Here is a 24,301-nt window from a genome sequence, read left to right on the forward strand (position 1 = left end):
CTATCTCTTAACTAAGTGTCATCCCCCCTACCAGGCCCTACAGTATCCCCTCTTACAAAAGCGCGCCTAGAGGGAGGGATACACAGTCTACTCCCCCCTCTACCGACACTACTCTATGGTATGACGTTTGCATAGTAGAACTGACATTACTCTATAGGACCCGTCTATAGCGTCTTTAGGTTTTTGGTTCATTTGCGAGTAGATCGTGTCACTATATGCTTTACAAAATGTCATCTGCAAACAAAAAATTACCTGTTTGGAAATATTGTGATTATAAATATAAGATTATAAATATTAAAGTAAAAATTGTTATTGAAATAAATAGTTTTTGAGTCATTTTGCCGTTTTTTCCCTTCATGATTGGAGATTCGGTATTCGGCCGAATATTACGAAATATTCGGCCGAATACGAAAAAAATGGCCGAATAGGCCGAATACCGAATAGTAACCGAATATTCGTGGCATCACTACTTTAAATCACCTCGCCTAATTGAGCACTACTATATCTAGCTCAAAATTAGAAAAATAACTATTTATTTATGTACAAACAATTATCTTCTAAGGCTCCTTCGAGTGTGCGCACGTAAGTTTTTTGCTCCTGAAAACCTCACGTAATCCTAGGGTTAGCACTAAAGTTACAATAAGAGTGAAGTAATTATAACATAGTCCAAATTAGACCTTGTACTGACTGAATATTGGTTGAATATTCTACTCAAATGGACAATTACTGCCTCAAAAACTGTATTTTTGCCCAGAAAGATGAAAATGGGCGATATATTCCTTGGGTGCTACCACATAGCAAAAGCGCATAGATAACCAGAAAGTGAAGAACGAGAAGCCTAAACCGCAACGTGAAAAATGAGTTCACCCATAGTCGATTCAAGATTTCCGTCCCCCTTACAGAGAGACGGGAAGAGTTGGTCTTATGCCGCGGCGGAGAGTTACTTTCGCGTAGTTTTACACAAGGTACATGTGTAAGTTGGCTCGAAAATATAGTTCACTTATTTCTTTATTTTCATGTCGCCTGCTATAGTTTAATTCCAAGGCTTAATATAATCTAGTCATTTAGGTAGTCGGGAATCGGCACATTTGTCAAAATGTCAGATTTGAATTTAGCAAACATTTTAGAAAGCTACGAAAAGGATGACTTTTTCCTGATTGATAAAGAATAGAATGCATGAAAAACAATATCAAAATTCAACTTAACGAAAATTGAAAATTCCACGACGATTGAACCGAAAGAGCGCTAAATAACAACCGTTAAGCCTAGTTAAGCCTAGTTAAGCAGCCGATTTCTCAATAGTATTCCCCACTATCCCCAGGAGCCGCTACCATCGCGAACAACTTTCCTCTTGTCACGTGACATTAACGATGACCTAATATATCTCTGATTCGATTGGTAGTTGAAAACGAGGCTCACCAACCACCCATTTGTGTCCCCCCTTGCGTCTCATTTTACACGAATACCGTTGCTAAAGGCTGGAAAGGTTTAATGTTCTTCACTTTCTGATCTATGCGCTTTTGCACATAGCTTGTGTTTGTATCAAGGCATCTGAAGCAAAACGCTTCTACTGCTGCCCGATATGTAGAAACCGAATGAAAGAAGCTTTCAAAACCACCAAGGAATTGGAATAAACAACGGATCAGATATTAACACTTAAAATTGAAATACAAAAACTCAGAACAGAACATGTAAGTTTTGCCAAAAATAAATGTCAATGCGGAGACCGAATTAATGTTATGGAAGCCCAATTTGAGAAAAATCTCCTTAAGTTTTGCCAGTTTCCAAAAGATAGTATCCGACACCGACAAAAATGGTAAAACCTCGGACGCTCCAGCGTCATCATGGTTTCAGGGTTTATCTGCCAGAATATCAACCCTTGAGGCCCAACAAAACCACAACCCAATCGATGCTGGAATATCTATTTTATCCCGACCACGGCTCCCTGTTGTCCTGGGAAGGATACAGATGGACAAAAAAGAAGTAGTAATACTATCGTGGAAGTGGAACCAGGATAATATATCAACTACAACCACAAACCCCAAAAGACTCTTCTCCCAGGCACTACGAGCAGAATTTACCCCGCAACCAGCTGAACTCGTTCCACCAAAGAAGGGGAAAGAGAAAATTATGGGCCAAATGCCACAGGAAATGGCTAATTTCTACGAATTAAGGTTCGAGTATATTATTTCGAATTTCTGAATCAAAGCCAAGGAGGAAAACATCTCTAAATTTATCATGAAACACGAGAAAACGCCGCTTCCTATCAGAAGGACACGCAGTTACAACACCGACTGGAGATCCTTCATAGTCAGGTACACGAATGAGACACCAATTATATGTGAAGCAAACCTCTGGCCGGCTGGAGTTACCGGCTCTAAATTTGGATCAAAACACCCGGTAAAAATCTGGCGACTCAATGCACACCCAATGGCCTTGGTCTTATCTTACATGCCTAACTCGAGGTTCGTGGTCTCGAAATGTCACAAAACTCAATCAACAGCAGGCTTAGAAAACCATCTTAATGACTTTGGCATAGATTGTGTTAACGTCAAGGTACACACAAAGTTTTACTTCGACTGAAATCGAGAATCTCCAACAAATACGCGGACGACAGCGCGCTTATAAAATCATCTGAGTGCTTTGGAAAGTTAATGAAAGAAATGAGCTCGGAAGTGGCCATTTTGAAATAGGCACTAGAAACACGAAATCTTATCTTGAACGAATTTAAGACTGAATATATGATATTATGGCCGAATAGTAAATCGCTGCCCACTGACTTGGCTCGCTTAACTAAACGGGTGTCATCCTAAAAATATCTAGGGTTAATAATCGATGACTCCCTATCTTGGAAGGATCACATTGACTATGTTTTGAAGAAAAGCACATGTATGATGGCAATTCTTCGAGCCCTCTATAAATCATTAAACTCCAAAAATATAAAATCACCTCTCCAAAGCTTTAATACAACCAATGCTTAATTTTGGTGACCTATTTTATAACTTAGCTAATAGTTCCTGCTTAAGCAAGCTTCAAGTAGCCCATAATCACGTGGCCCGTTTCACCTCGAAAAAAAAAACGCACCTCGGCCACTGACACTCTTAAAGAATTGGGTTGGCTAAATCTAAAAAAAAGAAAACTGCCCTGAGTACCTACTGGACCACTTCATTAAGCTAGATAATAAACTTATTTATACCATTTGAATTTCTGGGTAAACAATCTTCAGAACTCACTTACAAAAAATAGTGTTTAGCATTGTGGCATTACACTATGGAACTCACTAAATAAAGATATCAAACGCTTGGAATCTAGTACGCTTTTTAAAAAAGAACTTTTGAAAGTCGATAGATTGTAACAACACTTTTAGTCATAATTATTTTAACTAAGTTCTGAGATTTAAATTTTAAATTTCTGACAACTTATTCAACATAATACATAATTTTACTAGTTTAATTTATTAATTACAAATAGGGACCGCTTTGTAAATCAGATTTATCTGAATGTGTTAGCTCCCGAATAAAAAAGCCTTTAATTATTATTAAGTTGTTAACAAATTCTAATCTAACTTTTAAGTATGATGCTGGAAAGACGAACTAAATAACTTGAATAAATCCTTTACTTACGTATAGCAACATGACGTTCATTACATTTTTATTATCCATGAGGTAGGCTATTGTTTATATATCAAACGTCTCGAAACAAATACCATACAAGCAACACGTGACTCTGGATTTGCAAAGAAATAATTGGAAGTTATACAAACAGTATTTACAATGATTCATCAAAAAGTTTATATATATGAAGTATAAAGTAGTGTCAGCGCTACTACTAGCCACAAACCTCCTGTTTCATTGGCAGACAAATATTTTAAGTTTCTACCACAATTTTACGAATGATTTTAAACATAAAACCTAAGATAAATTATACTAGACCCAAAATGGTAGGATTTTACTTTATCTAACTAACCCAACCAACACTGGTTTCTGACTAATTACACCACGGAGAGTTCGAAAAAAATTGTAAACCCGCCGCAAAACTATTTTGAAAATTTCAAAATAGCGTGTAATTACCGTCATAAAGACCACTGCGCGCCTAAACGCGTTCTGCACTCAACCTTGAAAAACTACTCGGGGGGTAAACGTAGTAATAAGGACTCGCGACGGAAATATAGCTATGAAATTTTAAACACCCGCTGAAACATTTAAAATACTCATACCAGGATAGAAAAATATTTCAAAAAAGCTCCAATTTCAACAGAAGGGTCTTTCAAAGCCGCAACACGTACTAAGAGAGTCGGAAAAAACATTGCCGTACATTACCATGTGAACGATAACACCAAGATAGTCAACGTAAAAAAGTTTCTCTTGCATCCTAAAACTAAATCAGAGCTAACTACTTATCTATCTAAAAAACTAATGAGTCACTTTAAAGAGAGCACGAAAACTTTAATAATTTCATATCAAAATATTCTATCGGCGAATTTAATGAAGCCTTCAAAACGGAAGAAATGCAACATGGCCGGCATTACTTAGAAGAAGCGGACCAACAAATAATCCTTCACGCTTTAGATGTTGCAAAGAGAAATAAACATATCAAGTTGGTGTATTCCGTTTCTTGTTTTAATTTGTTCTTATGTCTCCTCGATTAATTAAGTTCATTGTTTGCATTTCGCGTTAAGCCTCGGTTTCGTTGTGATTGTTCACGGGCCTCGGGATTGTCTGTTTTTAAGCAACAAGTGCCAAGGCCAATAAGTTACTGTTACGTGTTACCGTCGCCCTGTTACTATTGCAATGCCGAATTTACTACGTATACCACCTAAGATGTCTACTCACCAGCCTACATCTACTCCAACAACCCTTATTGGTACCTCTTCTGCCTCAGTGCAGTCATCTCCATCTCCTAGCCCGCCTCGTTTCAGCTTATCAACTTGTTCTACTTGCAAAAATAGTTATCTTTTACCTCTAACCTCGAACGCATTGGTTTGTCCTCACTGTGTTGTGGTTCAAGCGCTGGAATCTCTCAAATCCGATGTACGCTTACTTCAAGATACTGTGGCCCAAATTACTGATAATACCGCTTCAAATGGCATTGATTTATTGACTCTCTCGGGTGACTTAAAGACGGTTGACGCCTCGCTGTCTAATCTCACATGTACTGTTGTTAAGCAATCTGATTTAGTTACTCATCCTGTTATTAATGCCATTCATTCTGATCTCAATTCCCACAAAGAAGCTATTTCTGACTTATCAACTAAATTCGACGATCGACTCACCGATTTGACTAATACGAGTTCACAAACCCCACTCTCTGACATTGTCAATCAAGTTCAAGAAGAGACTGCTTCTATGTTTGACCGCCAATGCAATATCCTTTGGTTTGGACTCCCTGAAGTGGGACTTAGTGAAGACTCGGATAAAATTCGATCCCTTATGTCAAATTGCAAAATTAACTCCTTTGTGCGTTTTTTTCGCCTTGGCCGTGTGCTCCCCTCCCCTGGTGAACGCCCTAGGCCTGTTAAAGTGGTTCTTCTTTCGCCTGGACATAAAGGCATGATTTATCACTACTTTCGTTTGCGTAAATCCGAAGATCCCAATTTTTCGCTTGAAGCACGACCTGACTATACTCCGTCCCAACGCTCAAAACTAGCTGCCGCAAGAAATGAACTTTCACGACGCCTTGCTAACGGTGAAAGTGATCTTGCTATTCGTAACTGTAAAGTTGTTAAAAAGCCGCGTCGCGTCTCTCACACCGGACATTCTCCTAGTGTTGCTAAGCCGGGCGGTCTTACTTCTACGTCTTCAAACACCGTGCCTAAACGTGTCTTCAATGCGCCTCAAAACCTACCTTCAGCCCCGGTCGCGCCTGGTCCACCACTATCTTTCCCTAATTCTCTTCCTATTGGTGCACCATCTTCTCCTAGTGCGGTCGGTCTTCCTTCGCCCCCTAATACCATTTCGTGGCCTCCCTACTCGTATCCTCCATCGTTACTTAATCGCACTCGTCCTCAGCCATTTAACTTCTACCCCTGTCCGCCACCATTTAACCATCCCCACCATCCGCCGGCCCTTCGTTCCGCGTAATGTACCTATATCACCTACCTTAAATTCTAAAGCCGCCGTTTTTCGCCTATCCATGCAAACTTTTCTACAATGCTACGCCTCATCTTAACCTCAACCCGTAGTCTTTGACGGCCTCCAACCGTGTCTCGCTACTATCTTCTAGTGATTCTCTCGCATTATTGACCAACGTCCGTTAGCCTTAATAATCGTTATAAACTGGAAGAACTTACTACTCTAGTCACCACTCACCACAGTTTAAATTTTAATTCTATACCCCTAGTACTTGTACAACTCGTCGGTCCTCCCAATAATTGATTACTGTTCGCCAATTTGGTCCCCCCATTTATTAACTGTTCTCCAGGCTTTGCAAAAGGCTCAAAACGCGTATTCGAAACTCCCTCACAAAAATTAATAAGCTTCCGCCTCCCCAACGTCTCTCCTTATTAAATATTGTCTCAATCACTCTCCGACATAAAATTAATAACCTTTGTTTAGTTTTTGACATTATAGTCGTAAATTATTAGACATTTTTCGTACTAATTGTAAGCATTCTACTTCTTCAACCCACCTCCTAATTAGTATCTAAACATTACATTATTGTGCCGTGAATTCTAAATTATCTGACACTGTTTTTAATTGTTATAATTATTAGTATTTACTTGTTTAATTATTATTACTTATTGTTAAAATTATTATTTTTTTTTCTAATATTACATCATTATCCTTTTTTTTGTGTTCTCATACTACTGTCCTCTTTTAGTGTCTTTCCGTAACATGCCTATTGTATTGATTTACTATGTTCACACATACGTCCTAATTGTAAGCACTCTACTTCTTCAACCCACCTCCTAATTATTATCTAAACATTACATTATTGTGCAGTGAATTCTAAATTATCTGACACTGTTTTTAATTGTTATAATTATTAGTATTTACTTGTTTAATTATTATTACTTATTGTTAAAATTATTATTTTTTTTTCTAATATTACATCATTATCCGTTTTTTTTGTTCTCATACTACTGTACTCTTTTAGTGTCTTTCCGTACCATGCCTATTGTATCGATTTACTATGTTCACACATACGTCACACTGTTGACTTTGTGAACAACACACATTCAATAAATAAATAAATAAATAAATAAATTCGTGTAAAATGAGAAGCAAGGGGGGGACACAAATGGGTGGTTGGTGATCCTTGTTTTCAACTACCAATGGGATCAGAGATATTTTAGCTCATCGTTAATGTCACGTGACAAGCGGAAAGTAGTTCGTGATGGTAGCGGCTCCTGGGGATAGTGGGGAATACTATTGAGAAATCGGCTGCTAACTAGGCTTAACGGTTGTTCTTTAGCGCTCTTTCAGTTCAATCGACGTGGAATTTCCAAGTTTCGTTAAGCTGAATTTTGATATTGTTTTTCATGCATTCTATTGCACCTTTAAGTTTTCCGTCTTTTTCAATCAGGAAAAAGTCATCCTTTTCGTAGCTTTCAAAAATGTTTGCTAAATTCAAATCTGACATTTTGACAAATGTGCCGATTCCCGACTACCTAAATGACTAGATTATATTAAGCCTTGGAATTAAACTATAGCAGACGACATGAAAATAAAGAAATAAGTGAACTATATTTTGAAGCCAACTTACGCATGTACCTTGTGTAAAACTACGCGAAAGTAACTCTCCGCCGCGGCATAAGACCAACTCTTCCCGTCGCTCTGTAAGGGGGACGGAAATCTTGAATCGACTATGGGGGAACTCATTTTTCACGTTGCGGTTTAGGCTTCTCGTTCTTCACTTTCTGGTTATCTATGCGCTTTTGATTTAAGATTTTAAGTTCGCAAGTGTTGTAAATTAAAATGATGTTGCTCTTTATTTCGGTTATTGTATTTAAATTCCGTAGATTTAAATTAATAAAAAAAATATAAAGGATAAAGAATATATAAGTTGTTGAAGTGGTGTATTGCTAATTCATTTTGTTAAAGAGTATTTAAGCCTAGGCTATCGAATGTAAGATAAACACCAATTCGACAACATTTATTTAAACATTCGTCATTATTTAAATAAACTAAAATTAATTGAAATTGTGGAAGATTTTTTTAAGACAAGGCTAAATATTTTGTTTGAGATGTGATAAACCTGTTTCAGTTGAAAAATCAATCTTGGCAAATTCTCTGAAGTAGAATACAACTGCTTCCTGACTAATCTACTGGTCCAAATGTCATGAAATTTTAATGAGAGGTGTGTTACAATTAGAGATGGCCGATACCAGGCTTAACCCGATACCGATCGATACCGGTACAAACATGAACCGATACCGATCGATAACGATATGGTATCGGTTCATCCGTACAGGCGCATACTAAGAAAGATTTTCGCTTATTAGTTGTTAGATAAACTGAATTCAGGTACTTTTTATATAAATGAGAACTCGTCACGATTGTAATTCATAGAAATGAGATAATATCACCATCATTACGTTACTAAAAGACCTAAAATTGTCATGTAGCGCCATATAACGCATTTTAAAAGAGTATCGGTTTAGTATCGGTATCGAACCAACCGATCCGATACTCTCGGGAAACCCTGAGTATCGGTGCCGATACCGATATGGTATCGGTACCGGTTCATCCCTAGTTACAATCTATTCTATTATATTAATAAGGATTCAAGCTTCTAGAGTGGATAACTATTTTAATAAAACTTGATTTCCAATGTCATAATTGTAAATTAAGTACTTATTGCACAATATCTTTGTATCTAATGGCCCAAATGTCCAGAAAATTTAATTAGAGGTGTGTTACAATCGATTATATTATATTAAAAAGGGTTCAAGCTTTTGAAGTTGATAGATTTTTTAATTAAAATTAATTTCCCATGTCACAATTGTAAATTCAGTACTTACAGTACTTACAGAAGTATACTGTATAATCATTCCGTTCTGGTACTTACAATTGTTTTCCACATTAAAAAACCAACCCCATTATATTTATCCAAAACTTGCCTTTAGGGAGTAATAGTTTATAAAACCTAGACCTCTTGCACCAATTTTCTGAGATTTGTAAACGTGCAGAGGGGCAGATGTCACGAAAACCCTTGTGGTGATGCCTAGCTGACACAAACATTTTTGAAAGTTATACTTACTTGTTGGGCGAGGTATTTAAAAAATCAATCAATTAAAATATAAAGTTTATCGTCAAAATAAGAAATGATAGGATCTTCAAGAAAAGTTGACAAATCCTAAAACAAAGCTTCAAAACTAAGATCAAGCACCACGCAAGAAGCTTCAAAATGTCATTGAACAAGCAGAGGATCGCTGTGAGGAAGCTTTTTGCTTATTGGGCCTCCTTGACTATTATAATTTAAAACTATCTCTCCACTAAATATTTCTTTTTACCAACTGCAACTGGTATTATGATACTTTTCCCCGACCTTTTTCAGTTAGTTTCTTAATCATGATTTTTCTATGTTTAATTCTTTGTTTTTGTAAAATGTGTGATATTTTCAATACATTTGAACTAAAATTGCGTTTACATAATAAAGTTCTTTTGGCAGAAACACAAGGGTTCTTCTGAACTTTCCCAAAATAGGTGTGTTTTAGGCTTTAGGGCCTATAATTTTGTTTAATTATAAGATTTTTTGAGTAATGTTAAGAAACACGTTTAATCTAGGAAAGGGAGTGAAAGTATTTTTTTTTTATAAAGCTAATTACTTATGAATTTTTAACCAGTTTTAGATAAAATCGATTGTAACACACCTCTAATTAAATATTCTGGACATTTGGGCCATTAGATACAAAGATATTGTGCATTAAGTACTTAATTTACAATTATGAAATTGGAAATTAAGTTTTAATAAAATAATTAACAAATATAGAAGCTTGAATCCTTTTTAATATAATATAATAGATTGTAACACACCTCTCATTAAAATTTCAGGACATTTGGACCAGTAGATCCGAAGATATAGTCAGTTTTAGCACTGAGCCCATCATTTTGGTTTTGAAAATAATTTTTATAAAAAAAAAACTATCCACTCTAGAACCTTGAATCCTATTTAGAATAATAAAACACGTCGAAACACACGTCTCATTAAAATTTCTGGTCATTTCGATCAATAGGACAGAGGATCTGGCCAAAAAACCGACCTCCTCCCATAGAACGTAATGTTAATTTTCACAGACTTGGAATTTCCCGCCAAGAATCCAAAAGTTGCACTTTTTGGCCTTTTGAAGGGGCGAGCAGCTTGCGTCGTGACGCGCGTGATGGAGTGGGCTATGCTATGTCTCAGTCTGTCTGGCGCCGTCGTATCTACAAGTTTAGTTTAGCCCAGCTTTTTTTTTTTAATTCTAAGAAGTTGCATTTAATTTTGACTCTAAATTTAACGTTAATTGTCGCTTTAAATAGTTATAAAAATGGCATCAAAATTAAGGTGAGTGTTTGTTTGAACACTGATTATTTAAAACAGTCCATTGAATGAAGCCACGCGGCCCGCTGCCTCAATGGCCAAGGCTTAGGATTGAAACAGAATAAAATTAACTTTTCAGAGATAATTTAATATTTGGAATGGGAAATCCTTTACTGGATATTACTGCCAACACGGATGACGAGTTTTTACAAAAGTATTTGAGTTTTTAAGGGTGTGACGTGTTGTTTTTAATTAATTGCGTAAATGATTGAAAAAACGCGATAGATATGGTATGAAGCCAAACGACGCGATTTTGGCTGAGGAAAAGCATAAACCTATGTACGACGAAATGGTATCAAAATACAATGTTGAATATACCGCCGGTGGTGCTGTACAAAACACAATGAGAGCTGTTCAATGGATTCTTAACAAACCCAATACCTGCGTATTTATGGGATCAGTTGGGAATGATAATTATGGCAAAGTACTTGGGGAGAAGGCTATGGAAGCCGGTGTTAACGTTCGTTACCAAATTCACCAGTCTGAACCCACAGGCACTTGCGCGGTAGTCTTAACTAAACAGGGAACAAATAGATCGTTATGTGCTAATTTGGGAGCCGCTAATCATTTTACCAAAGATCATTTGGAAAAACCGGATAATTATAAGTTGATTGAAAGTGCTGAAATCTTCTACGTTTCAGTATGTATCGTTTTAGACACAAAAGAGTCTTGTAGAAACATTTCTATGAGTTATGGTTTTTAGCAAGGTGTGTGTTTGTAATATGCACATCTTTTGTGATACTGTTTTTTGTACGTGAGTGTGTGTGTTTATGGACGCCATGTAAAGTATGGGTACACAATGGTTAATAAAAGAGGTCCACAATGAGCCCCCAATTTGCATGGGGAAAGCGAGAAATTGGAATTATTTCTGTGTTCACTCTCCTTTTTATATTATCCCTTAATTTTTCAAATGGTATCTCCTCCAGTGGCAGCTCAAATAGAGTAAGAGACTTCAAGAAGCTTATGGTAAAAGGGGGTTGATTTTTATCTTTTATCTTGTACAAAATCGCTGTCAAGTGAAAGGGGGTAATTGGTTCCACTTAAATTTCTGTATTCCCACGAGGATGGGGAGTGTTTGTTTGCTCTATAACCAAAAGGGAATAAAAATGGGAAAAGTAGTTTTACAACACGCCATTTGTAACTTCAATAGAACTATCTCAGTTGTGACGTCAGCAGGGAGGAGAGACTTGAGAGGGAGTAATAAAGTGAATAGGTGGGTTCGTTCGCTTCGTGGCTAAACTAGTTTTTCTCTGGCGCTGGCTCTGCCACTCGTCGCGTCAAATTTAAAACCGGCTTTGAACTGGAAGGGGAAGGTTGTTTTTGAATATCCGTCATGGTGACTGGTGAACTATAAGAAGGGTTGTTGGCGGTAGTAAACGACGTCAGTCGTGCCTGCGCGTTAGCTAAAATCGTGGAACGGAGATAGAAATTCCTACCCTCACTTTTTCCCCCTTTACATTAAATCAACACTCCCTCTCAAGTCTCTCCTGCCTGACGTCAGTGTCTATCAGGGCTTAGTTTTGGCTGCGGGCTGCCATTTTGGTACCGCTTAGGTTCTATGGGAATCTGAAATAGGCCTATAGACCCAACCAATAAATAAAAAATATGGCTTTGTCTTGTCTCCATCTGAGGGATAGGATCACGTGACTAACAAAGTTGACGGTAGTACCACCATCTGTCGTTGAGCGACGAAAATATGTCTCTTATTTTTCTGATTGGACTAAAGTCTGACTCTTGGGGTAAAACAGGTTCTGCGCGTGGCAAAATCAAGCCAATCAGGTAATCCTTTTCTCGCCTCTAAGCCCGAGAACAAGATCTGAGCGGTTATAAAAATTCAAAAGATTTGTTGGTTGGGTTTATTGGTTTACAGATTTTATGAATAATTTTGATAGAGCGTGTAGTTATACTTGTATATAGAGCTATATCAGTTGAAGGGGGGAAACGTCACAGTTGGGCCTTCCAATAAACGAAGCCGGTTTTCACCCTCCCTCTATGCGGGCCGCTGAAGAACTCTATGCCAAATTCCCCGCACAATATGGCGCCAAGGCGGGGACTAGCGAAACCCCGCCTCAAAATCTCTCCTCCCCCCGAATTGAAATAGCTGTATAGTTTGGATATATAGGTAGTGCGTAAAACAAGTGTTGCCAGTCATACGTGACTTGTGCAATTCTACCTCTATCTATTACAACAGATACTGAAAAAGCTGGTAGTATTCTGTTCAATTCAGTATTTTCAATTCGGTTTCAAACCCGAAGAGATGCTGATAGAGACACGAATTACTACTGGCAACACGCGGTTAAAGTTAAGAAACGGGGAGGGGTGGGGTTAGTTTCTCTAAGCCCCCCTAAGCGCACGCGCACAATCTGTATTACCATTCGCTTGTTAGAAAACACGTGTACTTGATATTACGATAGCGAGGATGTTGGGGGGGATGAGAAATCGGCCGTTAACTGTGGAACGGTACAAGTCCGGTGGGAAGCTAGAAAATGGAGAGGAATACTCGATAAAAATGGCTGGCGGTCCACTTTAGTAACGTTAGACGAATCAGGAAGACCGCCCGCCATCTTTCCGAGTATTCCTCCCCCATTTCTAGCGTCCCACCCGACCTGAGTCGTTCCACAGTTAGCGTAACAATCCCTCCCTACCCCCAATCCATACCACACCTTGCTAATAGGAAAATCTTGACTTTCGTGACTTGCTGTTTTCGAGACTCTTTAGTTGAGGAATTTTAGATTCAAGTTGGGTAATTGATGCGTTTAATTCCTTTCGAAGGGTTTCTTTCTGACGGTCAGTCCAGAATCGCAAATGTTAGTGGCAGAATACGCTTCATCGCATAATCGTTTATTTTGCATGAACCTGAGTGCCCCTTTCATCAGTGCCTTTTATAAAGAGCCATTGATGAATGCGTTACCTTACGTTGATATCTTATTTGGCAATGAAACGGTTTATTTTATCTTCTTTTCCTTAATTAACTTCAATTTAGAGATAATTTATCTTGGCAATTTTGATAAACAAATAGTTCTAACTCCAGCTTTGTTTTTTATGTATGGTACATTTAGGAAGCCGATACTTTCGCTAAAGAACAAAATTTGGGGGTAAAGCGTATTTCAAAATACTCTTGTTTTTAAAGGAAGGTTGAAAGGGAAAATCAAGCGAGCGATTTTGCTTATCACCCTCCCTTTAAAAACAAAAGTGTATTCATTAGCTTTTTATCTTAGGTAACGTGTAGGAAAGAGATTGCTCTGAAAATATGTAAAATGCCAAAAATTAATGATAAACGATCAAGGATTACCATAATTACTCAGGGAAAAGATCCGGTAATTGTAGCCAAAGGTATTTAATTACGCATTCTTTTAATTGGCAATATTTCAAAATTAAATTTCTAGATTAAAAAAAAATTAGTTGTTTTTTGATAAAATAATTAAATAGAAGCGTGTGTCTTTTAAATCTTTTAATTTTAGACAATGAAATAACAGAGTACGAAGCGGTTCAACTAGACAGTAACTTGGTTTTTGATACAAACGGAGCCGGGGACGCGTTCGTCGGAGGTTTCTTAGCGCAACTGTCCCAAAATCAACCCGTAGAAATTTGCGTAAAATGCGGAATTTTCGCTGCGACTGAAGTCATTCAAAGATCTGGGGTGACGTTTCCTAGCTCATATTCCTTCAAAGTTTAACCAAAAACAAAGAATTTAAAAATAATAACAAAATTATTGAAATTTAGGCCTAAAAACAATTAAAATAAAAAATAAAATCGCAAATTATTTTAATGAAGTCTTAATTTAAAACTCGATCAACTCTGCAATTGATAGACAGAAAATTGCAAAACATTGAAAACAAACAACGGGTTCCTATATAGATTTAATTTGAATAAGAATTAAATTTGAACTTTTTGAATTTTTTTTACAAGTTACTAAATAAATAAGGAGCTTTGATTTATTTCATCTTTATGTAAGAAAAGAAAAAAATTCCCAAGGCTTAGCATTTCGTTTTGGTACTGGTAGTTGGTGTGTGCGTCGGTGTAGGGTTCATTTTTACAGCTTCTACGAAAACTGAGTCATTTGTGTTTCATCTTTGCCTCTTTGAATACCCCCTCCCTTTCTAAGGATGATTTGTGACTGCATCCCCCATTAAAATGCTTTCTTAAGATTCAGGTCGTGCTACTCTCCCCCCCCCCCAAAGAAATGAAACGTAGCTGGTCTAGACTGCCTTTTTCAATATATGCAATTCCAAATTTTATGAATTATAGCGAATTTAAACATTTTATTCGTGAAAATTTATATCGCGTTCAAAAAATCTCCCTTCGATCTTCCGATAAAGAATTATTAATAGATTTAATTTTAGAAGTAGGAATGGAGAACAGAGTGTTGTGGCTGGGCGCACGTCAAAGTCCCGGAATCAACCTTTTAACGGGACGGGTGGTGGGGGGTATGAAAGAAGAGGCGGAAGGGTCATAGCAACAGAGTTAACAAGATGACTCAGTCATATTTCTTTTTACCGCCTTCTAGTGACAAGAATTAGTATTACTATATACATTATAAGATGACCCCAGCTAATTTAGAATTTCGGGTTTTTTTTTATTTTTTATAAAATAGCATTCCTATTATGAATAAAATAAATCTAGTAATAAACTACAGTAACTTACTCATTAGGTTCATTTTAAACTTAACCTACTGAACTTTATCTTAATTAAATTACAGAATAATATTTATTAAACTAGGGTCGGTACTGGTAAATGTGAACGATTCTATATTTTCTTTAACATTTTGTAGCTAATTTTTGGGCGGCTTAAATTCCTTTTAAAAGGGCTCTATTTGTAGATTGAATATTGAGGATTAGGATAAAAATGGTATGAACATTGTAGGAATACGTGGATGAAAGATACGAACTTATATACACACCAACTCGGACTAATCAACTTAAGTTGATGCCAATTTTAGGTGTTGCTTTATACAATACCATCGGGGAATAAGCTTTGGCAAAAGTTACAATAATCCCACGATAACAAACCTTTAATCGTTAGATAGATCACGTTTTTCGCTAGAAAATTGATATTAATATCTGTGGTTTCGATTCGGAATTCGATTTTATAAATAGAGTTGGAAAAAACCAAGTAAAAATTGCAAATGTTTCAAGGTTAATTAGAATCCTTTTTAAGCTATTTTACTATAAAATAAAAAGTAAAAGTGGTGTAAGGAATCTACGTTCGGATAATATTAACTTTAAAATACATCATTGAACCAAAAAAGACTCAAATGTCGCGCCATTAGTAAGTTTATCAATTTAGCGGTAAGAGGGCGGTAGCTACCACTACTTATTGGGCGGGAAAGCGAGAAAACGAGACAGCTGGTATGCGAGGTATCGAAATAAATAGGACTTCTCAACAAATTATTGAACATTTTGACTCGGGTATTGTTTTAACTATATTATCCTATTATCGTATTATCACTTATCACATCTGCGTAAACTTTAATCTAGGTGCATGAATTTAGGCCCTACGTAATGGTAGCTCCTTCAGGGGTGCCACAGAATTTTCAGAACCAAATTCCCTGACTTTTCCAGGTTTTCCCTGACCTTTTAGGCCGAAAGTGTGAATGTTTACAGCACGTTTTAAGTGCTTATAATTAAATAAACTCTCTACATTAAGTTGTCCCATGTATTTGTTGCACCAAAACAAATAAGAAACATTTTAACTATAAATAACAGTCTAAGAGAGCATTTACTTTACAAAAACAATTCTAGACATTTTTAAGGATTAATCTAGAGTTTTCTGTGTTGAGAGAGCATGAGGAGAAACTTTCATTTGATTCTTGCGTCAGACTATGACAACTTCGTGCCTCATAAAGCTAAATTCCCACTCGACCGAAAAAAACCGGCGCAAATCACGCAGCATACAGTAGAAATTTTACCTTATGCCGTCGTCCGGCTGTAGACTGTTAACACTACGACTGAATTTTGAGTTTGGCGGTAAATATTTTTGGGTCACGTGACAGATTAGAGTGGTTTCCATAACATTTATTACGTAATCTGAAATGAAATCTCTGTCCCATTGCCGCTTAGATCGTACAAGAAAGTGTATTTTGTAACCTCCTCAAAAAAGACTTCCTTATTAACATCTTACCTCTATATACTTCCATTAGATACATTTTTCTTTCTTCGTGGCATGATTCCGACCAAAAAAAAATACATGGCGACTATCAATCTATCTAGCGTATGCGTGCACTCTGGAAATTTATGACGTAGTCAGCGGGATAATTTCATTGTCTGAGACACCAGCGTAACGCCGAACACCACCGAAAAACAGAACACAACTTGCGCCCGGCCGAGCGGAAATTCCATCGGGCTAGGCCTAAAGATTTTTCGGTCGAACCCCTTTCTGCCGGGTCTCTGTCGTGATTTCCGTCGAGTGCGAGTCTATCTTAAATGTAGCAGGTGATATTGTAAAACCAGCCCCACTGATGTCAAGTACATTAAACTTAACTTGTTTGAGCGAGTTGCCGCCTCTGTTTCTATCGAGGTAATGTGGTGAAATATTTTTGACTGTGATAAATGAGATGAACTTAAATTGGCATCATTTAATAATAGAGCTTTTTCAATTCGGGGGTAAGGAGAGTTTTTGAGGCGGGGTTTCGCCAGTCTCCGCCTAGGTGCCTTATTGTCCGCGAAATTTGGCTTAGAGTTCTACAGTCGCCCGCACGGAGGGAGGGTGAAAACCGACTCCGTTTATTGGCAGGCCCAACTGTGACGTTTCTCCCTTCAACTGATATAGCTCTATGCAGGCACATTTTATTTCAAACTCATTCAATGAAACCTTCTAACGTTAAATTATTATTTAATGCAAATAAAGATACAAAAATGTTACATTTTAAACGTCATCTGGTTCATCATCCGAATCAGTCTGATAATCAATGTATACGGTTTCATCGTCATAGTCACCCTCCCTCCGTGTGGGCCACTGTAAAACTCTTTGCTAAATTTCGCGCACAATAAGGCACCTGGGCGGGGACTGACGAAACCCCGCCTCAAAAACCCTCCTTACCCCCGAATTGAAATAGCTCTATTATTAAATGATGCCAATTTAAGTTCATCTCATTTATCGCAGACAAAAATATTTTTCAGCACATTACCTTGATAGAAACAGAGGCGGCAACTCGCTCAAACAAGTTAAGTTTAATTTACTTGACATCAATGGGGCTGGTGTAGAAACAAAGTTAAAGTTCGCGCCCAAACAAGCCGTTATAGATGGCGCCAGTTTATCCCATATTTGTTATTGATTTTTACTTTTGCGCTCTTTAGAGCTCGAAAGTATTGTTCCGACCTCTGTTGGCTGGACGGCTGGTCGGCTGGCTGGATTTGGTGTAACCGCATAATAAGATTCTTCATAAATAAACTTTTTGAATTTCAAATTTCCCGCGAATTTTCGACTCGAAATTCATCCGTAGTTCACGTTACACCTCATAGGTGGCGTAACGTATTTAATTTCAATTGAAATTATTTTCCCGTCGGCGCCGGGCCTCGAACCCGCGATATCCCAATCCATACGAGACGTCAGTGAAGACGCCCGGCCGCGCGCTCTACCACGAAGCCACGCTTGCTTGTAATATAAAGCGAGATAAATTATACTGAAGAGAAGAAAGAGAGAGTTAGGATATGGACCCCCCCCCCACCTCCCCGACGCCCGCACTTACTGCGTGGGTTTAGCGGGAGACGAGAGAGAGAGAACTGTGCAACTGTATGGACCCCCCACCTCCCCGACGCCCGCCACTGGATGCTGTCGAATATATATTGTATCGCGCTAGAGGAGGAGAGACAGTTGCTTGCAATTTTTTTTTTGCAATTTATAATTATTATATATCTTTTTAATCCTAGGCAAGATTAGATTTCTACTTGGGAACTTAAACATTACAATTAATATTATCATATTAATCAAAAAAGAAATTAAGGTTCTCCCCAACAGAAGGCGCGCTAAGCAGAGAGAGTTTTCTAATTTCACCAATGATATCGTTTTTTAAGACTCGTCTGCTTAAAAGTTAGGCAGGTTGATTTACTAATAAAATTAAATGTATTAACAAAATGAAACTCGAGTCAGCGTTTTAAAACTATAACTAGTTTGGGACGGAGGTACCATTGCTCACTATTTGTTTGGCAAGTTTAAAATTAAATGATCACTTAACGGAACTGACATAAAATAATAGGTAGATTTTTGCAGAATTAAATTGCAGATTCTTTGCAAAATTAACTAATCATTTTGGCAGTTTCCGCTCTCGCTGGGTTCATCTACTAATAACAGTTACGTAAGTGATAATTATAAAAATAAAATCAACAATCTCATAAAATCAACAACTCAAAATATAAAATGAAATTTATGATCAAAATGAATCTAATTTCAATCAACGACAAACGGAATCAACGTGTTCATCTCTCCATCCACGGAAATATGAAATTTCTACATGAAACATGAAAGTGCTATCAACCTAAAAATTTTTAGAAATGTAATTTTAATCAGTGAAACATACTCATTTAAAGTTAACTAATTATAAGTCGCTAATTTGATTATTATATTTAAAAAAAATTATATTATTTAAGTAATAAATTTAACGATGGTGTTGATAGTACCAATAGAGTATTCAAGGATTGATTACGTTAATATCAACATATCAAACAAAAAGTATTTAATTATAATTTGGAATTTCAATTTAAATTTATACAGTTTTTTAAATGCCCATTGAGATTCAGAGTCTGTCACTGAATGTTGAAGATCTCCAGTCTCTGCCAAGTGATTTAAATTTTCAGACCCTCTCTGTGGGAAAGGGGGAATTAAATTAACGAGACTTACAAACTGACATCATCCTTAAATTAAATAAGGATTATAAATGAAAATTTAAATCAAGGTATTGAAGGTTTAATTAACGTTACTTTGAAAGTATCAAATTAAAAATTTACAACTTAAGCTCATCAATAAAAAGAACATTAAGATAATTATTAATAGGCATAAACAATCATCAATAAAAAGAACATTAAGATAAATATTAATAGGCATAAACAATCATCAATAAAAAGAACATTAAGATAATTATTAAAAGGCATGGGCATGGACAATATCTCGGACCCCGAGTCCCCGACTCCCCGTCCCCCCGTCCCGATACACTAAAGACCGAGGCTTAAACCTCGTAGCTCGCGGCCATCTTTATTGTTTACATCATGGGCTCGTCACTACAGGGTAGGAAATAAGACAGGTTTACAAGTCCCAAACCAGTTTATTAATTGCTCGGACCAGTTTATTTATTCCAAAAGTTGGGGTCAGTGGTATCAGGGAGCACTTTATTAATTAGGGTTTTTGGAAAAAATAGACGGTGGGACCAGTTTATAAATTCGGGGTTCCTTTTTAGAATTTTTCTATCTCAACTCATTTTCTACCAATTCTACTCCTAGGTAGTTAGTACTCCTTGGCTACAACTTCCCTACAAAAGTTTTGTATTCTATTGACTATTGATCTTGTCTAGCGTCTATACTCTAGAATGAGTCTCTTGTAGTCGACAGTCTAGACCATAGCCAGTACTAGTTGTCAGTAATCGTATTTCTCAGTAGTGCATGGTCACATTACAAGATTTTGATCTGGCTTACTGATAGCGAGAGAAGATATTGCCGCTGAATTTATGGAAAATGCAATAAGGAATAAGGCTAGTTCAGAAAAGGATTAAGAACTTCAAATATCATTAGACATGTTGATTGATATTTAGTGGCAACTAGTTGAAAAATTGTGATAAGAAATAAAAGTTAACTGTTATGGATTGTTATATGCTACTTTTTCCTACAGTAAAAAATTCAAATTCAATTAGAATTTCCAGCTTCTTTACTTTTGTGTCTTTACGTGCTTTTTATTCTCACCATTTTAGAAATTTAATTTATAGTGGGACCGGTAAAATAATAATTAATGCGAGGGTCACTGGTCCCAAGGACCACCACCACATCCGCAACACCAATTCGCCGCAACCCACTCCGAAACAGACGAGCGCCTGAAAGGCTCAACCTATGAGACAGCAGCTAAACCAAGTTTTCACCATAATAACAATAACCTCATGAAGGACAGTATAAATAATGAGTTTAAACAAACTTTTCACCATAATAACAATAACCTCATAAAGGACAGTATAAATAATGACTTTAAACAAACTTTTCACCACAATAACAATAACCTCATAAAGGACAGTATAAAATAGTGACTTAAACAAAGTTAAATCTGAATTACAATCTACCTCATTAAGCTCAACCAAACTGTTACAAATGCATAGCGCAATATTACAAGTTGCCAATGATCTTCGAATTTTATTGTTAAACCCTCACATTATCTTAAGACTCATACAGTCACTGGGTTTTAATCTCACGGGAGAGTATTGCTATATTCGTAATTCCCGCCTATTCCAAACACAACCTAGATGGCGCCCCATCCTCAGATATCGATTGATTGTAACCCCCATTTTCTAATTGTCTGTTTACCAGGCAAATTCAAGGGGGGGCTGCCATTGCGTCTTAGTAGTTTTTGATACCGCCATCTAGCGTCGAAGTAAAGCGTAAAATTCGGTATTTTTGTCTCTTTAAACGTCGGTGTTTAAAGCCATCTAGCGTTCAAAAGCAGGAAGTTCAAAACCTTCGTCTGAAATCCTTTGGCTCGGTGAATCCGATGATTTGAACATATTTTTTAATTCTCATTGGTAATTAGTAAGTTTTGAAAAGTAAAAATGGCAAGCTGGGGTAGAACATGTTCCGTTCTTGGCTGTAAAAGTAGTGATAGGGATTTAAGGGAGTGGAGATCATGGGTTTGCAAACTTCATTCGGGACCTGACAAAGGGTTAACTCTGTGTCATAAAGATTGTTGTTGTCCGCGGCCATTTTTAAAATACGGAATAAAATCAAAGTACAGAATTCGCTCATTAGATGGCGATTACCAAAAACTACTCACATTTTAAAAATGGGAGGTAACCTCGTACATCGCGTATAGGAGAGAACACTCCTCGCTTCTTTATCCGCACTCAAGCGGCATCCTTGCCACCCAATGTAACGAATGACCATAATCATATGGTAGAATAAATCTTGGATATTGATTAGTATATCTAGCCTAATTAATCCACCAAGACTTGAACACTACAGTTAATTACTTATTTAATTAAACTGTAAACCAAATTCTTACTAGATTGGTTTTATTCATAATCGGAATGCTATTTTATAAACAATGGAAAAAAACCTGAAAATTATAAATTTGTCGGGGTCAATGAATATAGTAATACTAATTCTAGTCACTAGAGGGCGCGCAAAAGTGTAATCTGGCCGGGGCCATCTTGTTTACTCTTGCTATTTCAGTACATGTTGTAACCTTCGGAAATAAACTTATTCTTTGTCTTTTTTGTACACTAACATGTTGTGCCAGTATTTTTGCTTTCTAGAATAGGAATTACCTAAGTATTAGAAGTAATTCCAATAGGTTATGGGCCTCGTACGCGGAAGAAAGTAAAAGGTACTGAACGAATTAAACAGAAACTAAGTAATCAAAGGATTATCAGGTTAGCTGTTCCCAGTATAATAGGGCGGGGTCGTTAGTAAGAACAAAGAATGGCGTCGGAGATAATGAAGGTTCAGTTCGCAAAACTGAATAATAACAATTATAAGACGTGGAAATTTAAAATGGAAATGTGCCTTATTAAAGACGAGTTATGGCATGTCGTATCTGACGCAGCACCGGAGCCCGCTACGGATGCTTGGACAAAGGCAGATGGAAAGGCGAGTGCATCAATTAGTTTACTCGTCGAAGACAATCAACTGCAGCATATCCGAAACAAAACGACAGCAAAAACCGTTTGGACAGCTCTAAAGGACTACCACCAGAAAAGTACCTTATCATCCAAGGTATTTCTATTAAAGAGGCTTTGTAGAAGTCAGCTTAGCGAATCTGGAAATATGGAGGCACATTTTATGCTCTACTGGATCTCGTAGACAGATTAAGGGGATTAGGGCAAAACATCCAAGAAAATCTAGTGATGGCATTCCTGCTGTGTAGCTTACCTGAAAGCTACGACACGCTAGTGATGGCATTAGAGACCAGGCCAGCAAGCGATCTAACGTTAGAGCTAGTCAAAGGGAAATTGATTGAAGAATTTAAAAGACGGGAAGGCTCTATGGAGAAGCAGACTCATAATGGCGAACGGCAAACAGCGCTACAAGCTTACGCTGGTTCGGGCAAGAAAAAAGGCGGTGGAGCTAAAGGCTCTCAGCCGAGAAGAAAAACGGGTTGTTATGAGTGCGGGAAGGCAAACCACTTCCAACGGGATTGCACACTGTATAAAGCAAGACGCGTGAATGAAAATCAAAGAAACACGAGAGAACACGCGAGCTTAGCCACACAGGATCCACCCAAAAATAGTTATGCTATTTTTAAAATCACAAAGAAACCCTCAAGAAACGGTTGGTACATAGATTCAGGGGCCACATGCCATATGACGAATGATAGAAGATTTTTCACCCATCTGGACGAAACCTTTAAAGACGTAGTTTACACGGCTGATGATTCAACGTTAGAAGTAGCCGGAAAGGGTTTTGGTATTTTACAGTGCCGTAAAATGAACAACCATGCAGAGCATTGAGATAAAAGTTACAGATGTCTTGTATGTACCACATCTCAATGGAAGTCTAATATCAGTTCGAAAACTGACCGAGAATGGCTTACGTGTGAATTTTGAAAGCACACGTTGCACGATTTCTGAGAATAACCAGATTACAGCAATTGCGAATTGCATTGGAGATCTATATCAACTAGATCAACCAGAAACGGCTATGTTGGCGAACCATGGAGTAGCGAAAGACTGTATTCACGTCTGGTACCGTAGATTAGGACATAGAGACCCAAAAGCTCTTCAGACGCTAGTCAATAAAGAGTTAGGAACAGGAATCAAGATGTCAAACTGCAACTGCAAAGAGACGGTTTGTGAGACCTGTGTGAAGGGAAAAATGGCACGTTAACCATTTCCTACTTCAGAAACTAGATCAAGCAAAATGTTGGATCTAATTCATACCGATCTCTGTGGGCCTATGCAGACGGTGACGCCAGGAGGAAGAAAATATGTCCTCACGCTTATCGACGACTACAGTCGGTACACGACAGTTAAGCTGTTGAAAAACAAAAACGAAGTCGCTGAACAGATAAGAAATTTCGTTAAGCTATGTGAAACTAAATACCAAAGAAAGCCGAAATGTTTCCGATCGGACAGAGGTGGAGAGTACGTGAATCAAGAGATTACGGAGTTCCTGTGGCATACGGACGCGAAAATAGCTTTTGGGAGAGCTGAGTTTATTTGAGTAGTCGATCGCGTTAGCGGACTGAAAACACTAAGGCGATTTAATGATGGAAATTTAGATTACTCACGCGTTGGCACGTTTTTTACTCGCAAATAAGAAAAGGCGGTTTTTTTTGTTAATTAAAATCTCCAAAAAAATTACTTTATTTTCACTTAAAAAATTACTGCTAAATTTGACTCGCACATTGAGTTTCTTTTCTATAAAGTTTTAAAGATTTCTTAGTGGCGCACTTTGCCTTTCAAAAAAACTAACTTTTGTTGTTAACTTGTTCCCGCGCTTTGGGTCTCACATAAAGGATTTTTTCGTTTAAACTCGCACCTTGAGTATTTTTCTCCCGCTGGTGGTCTCTATGTGCACTGATAGACCTTCTCGTTCAAAAGTTCTGAAGGGAGTCTTTTTTGTGACCTGGTCAACCCCGGTTTTTATAGAAA

At 37.4% G+C, this 24,301-nt stretch overlaps 2 protein-coding genes and 1 long non-coding RNA gene across 3 annotated transcripts; 2 read left to right on the top strand and 1 right to left on the bottom strand.

Moving 5' to 3' along the window:
* Window positions 1–5,444: 5,444 nt before the first annotated feature.
* LOC149596289 (uncharacterized) lies at window positions 5,445–7,200 on the top strand. The gene is made up of 2 exons (XM_089861388.1): window positions 5,445–6,601; window positions 6,820–7,200. The coding sequence occupies exon 1, from the start codon at window positions 5,550–5,552 to the stop codon at window positions 6,078–6,080; it is 531 nt and encodes a 176-aa protein (XP_089717514.1). The 5' UTR covers window positions 5,445–5,549; the 3' UTR covers window positions 6,081–6,601; window positions 6,820–7,200.
* A 3,145-nt stretch (window positions 7,201–10,345) lies between these two features.
* Window positions 10,346–14,287, top strand: LOC149596290 (adenosine kinase-like). The gene is made up of 7 exons (XM_089861337.1): window positions 10,346–10,488; window positions 10,604–10,678; window positions 10,750–11,164; window positions 13,297–13,467; window positions 13,584–13,619; window positions 13,743–13,857; window positions 13,986–14,287. The coding sequence occupies exons 1-7, from the start codon at window positions 10,472–10,474 to the stop codon at window positions 14,198–14,200; spliced, it is 1,044 nt and encodes a 347-aa protein (XP_089717463.1). The 5' UTR covers window positions 10,346–10,471; the 3' UTR covers window positions 14,201–14,287.
* A 4,885-nt stretch (window positions 14,288–19,172) lies between these two features.
* LOC149596291 (uncharacterized) lies at window positions 19,173–20,541 on the bottom strand. Its single transcript, XR_016379328.1, has 2 exons — window positions 20,412–20,541; window positions 19,173–19,323 (listed from the first exon to the last, which is right to left on the bottom strand). It is a non-coding gene; the product is annotated as an uncharacterized LOC149596291 (long non-coding RNA).
* Window positions 20,542–24,301: the final 3,760 nt, after the last annotated feature.

The sequence above is a fragment of the Phalangium opilio genome, unplaced genomic scaffold (genome assembly GCF_054372755.1).
Source record: "Phalangium opilio isolate 3A_F unplaced genomic scaffold, DU_Popi_V2 ptg000390l_1, whole genome shotgun sequence".
Lineage (NCBI taxonomy): Eukaryota > Metazoa > Arthropoda > Arachnida > Opiliones > Phalangiidae > Phalangium > Phalangium opilio.

Coding starts and splice junctions, on each gene's coding strand:
- LOC149596289 (XM_089861388.1), top strand. CDS start 5,550: ATGATTTATCACTACTTTCGTTTGCGTAAATCCGAAGATCCCAATTTT.
- LOC149596290 (XM_089861337.1), top strand. Junction 11,165..13,296: donor CTGAAATCTTCTACGTTTCA/GTATGTATCGTT, acceptor TTCCTTTCGAAG/GGTTTCTTTCTGACGGTCAG. Junction 13,468..13,583: donor TCTTATTTGGCAATGAAACG/GTTTATTTTATC, acceptor TGGTACATTTAG/GAAGCCGATACTTTCGCTAA.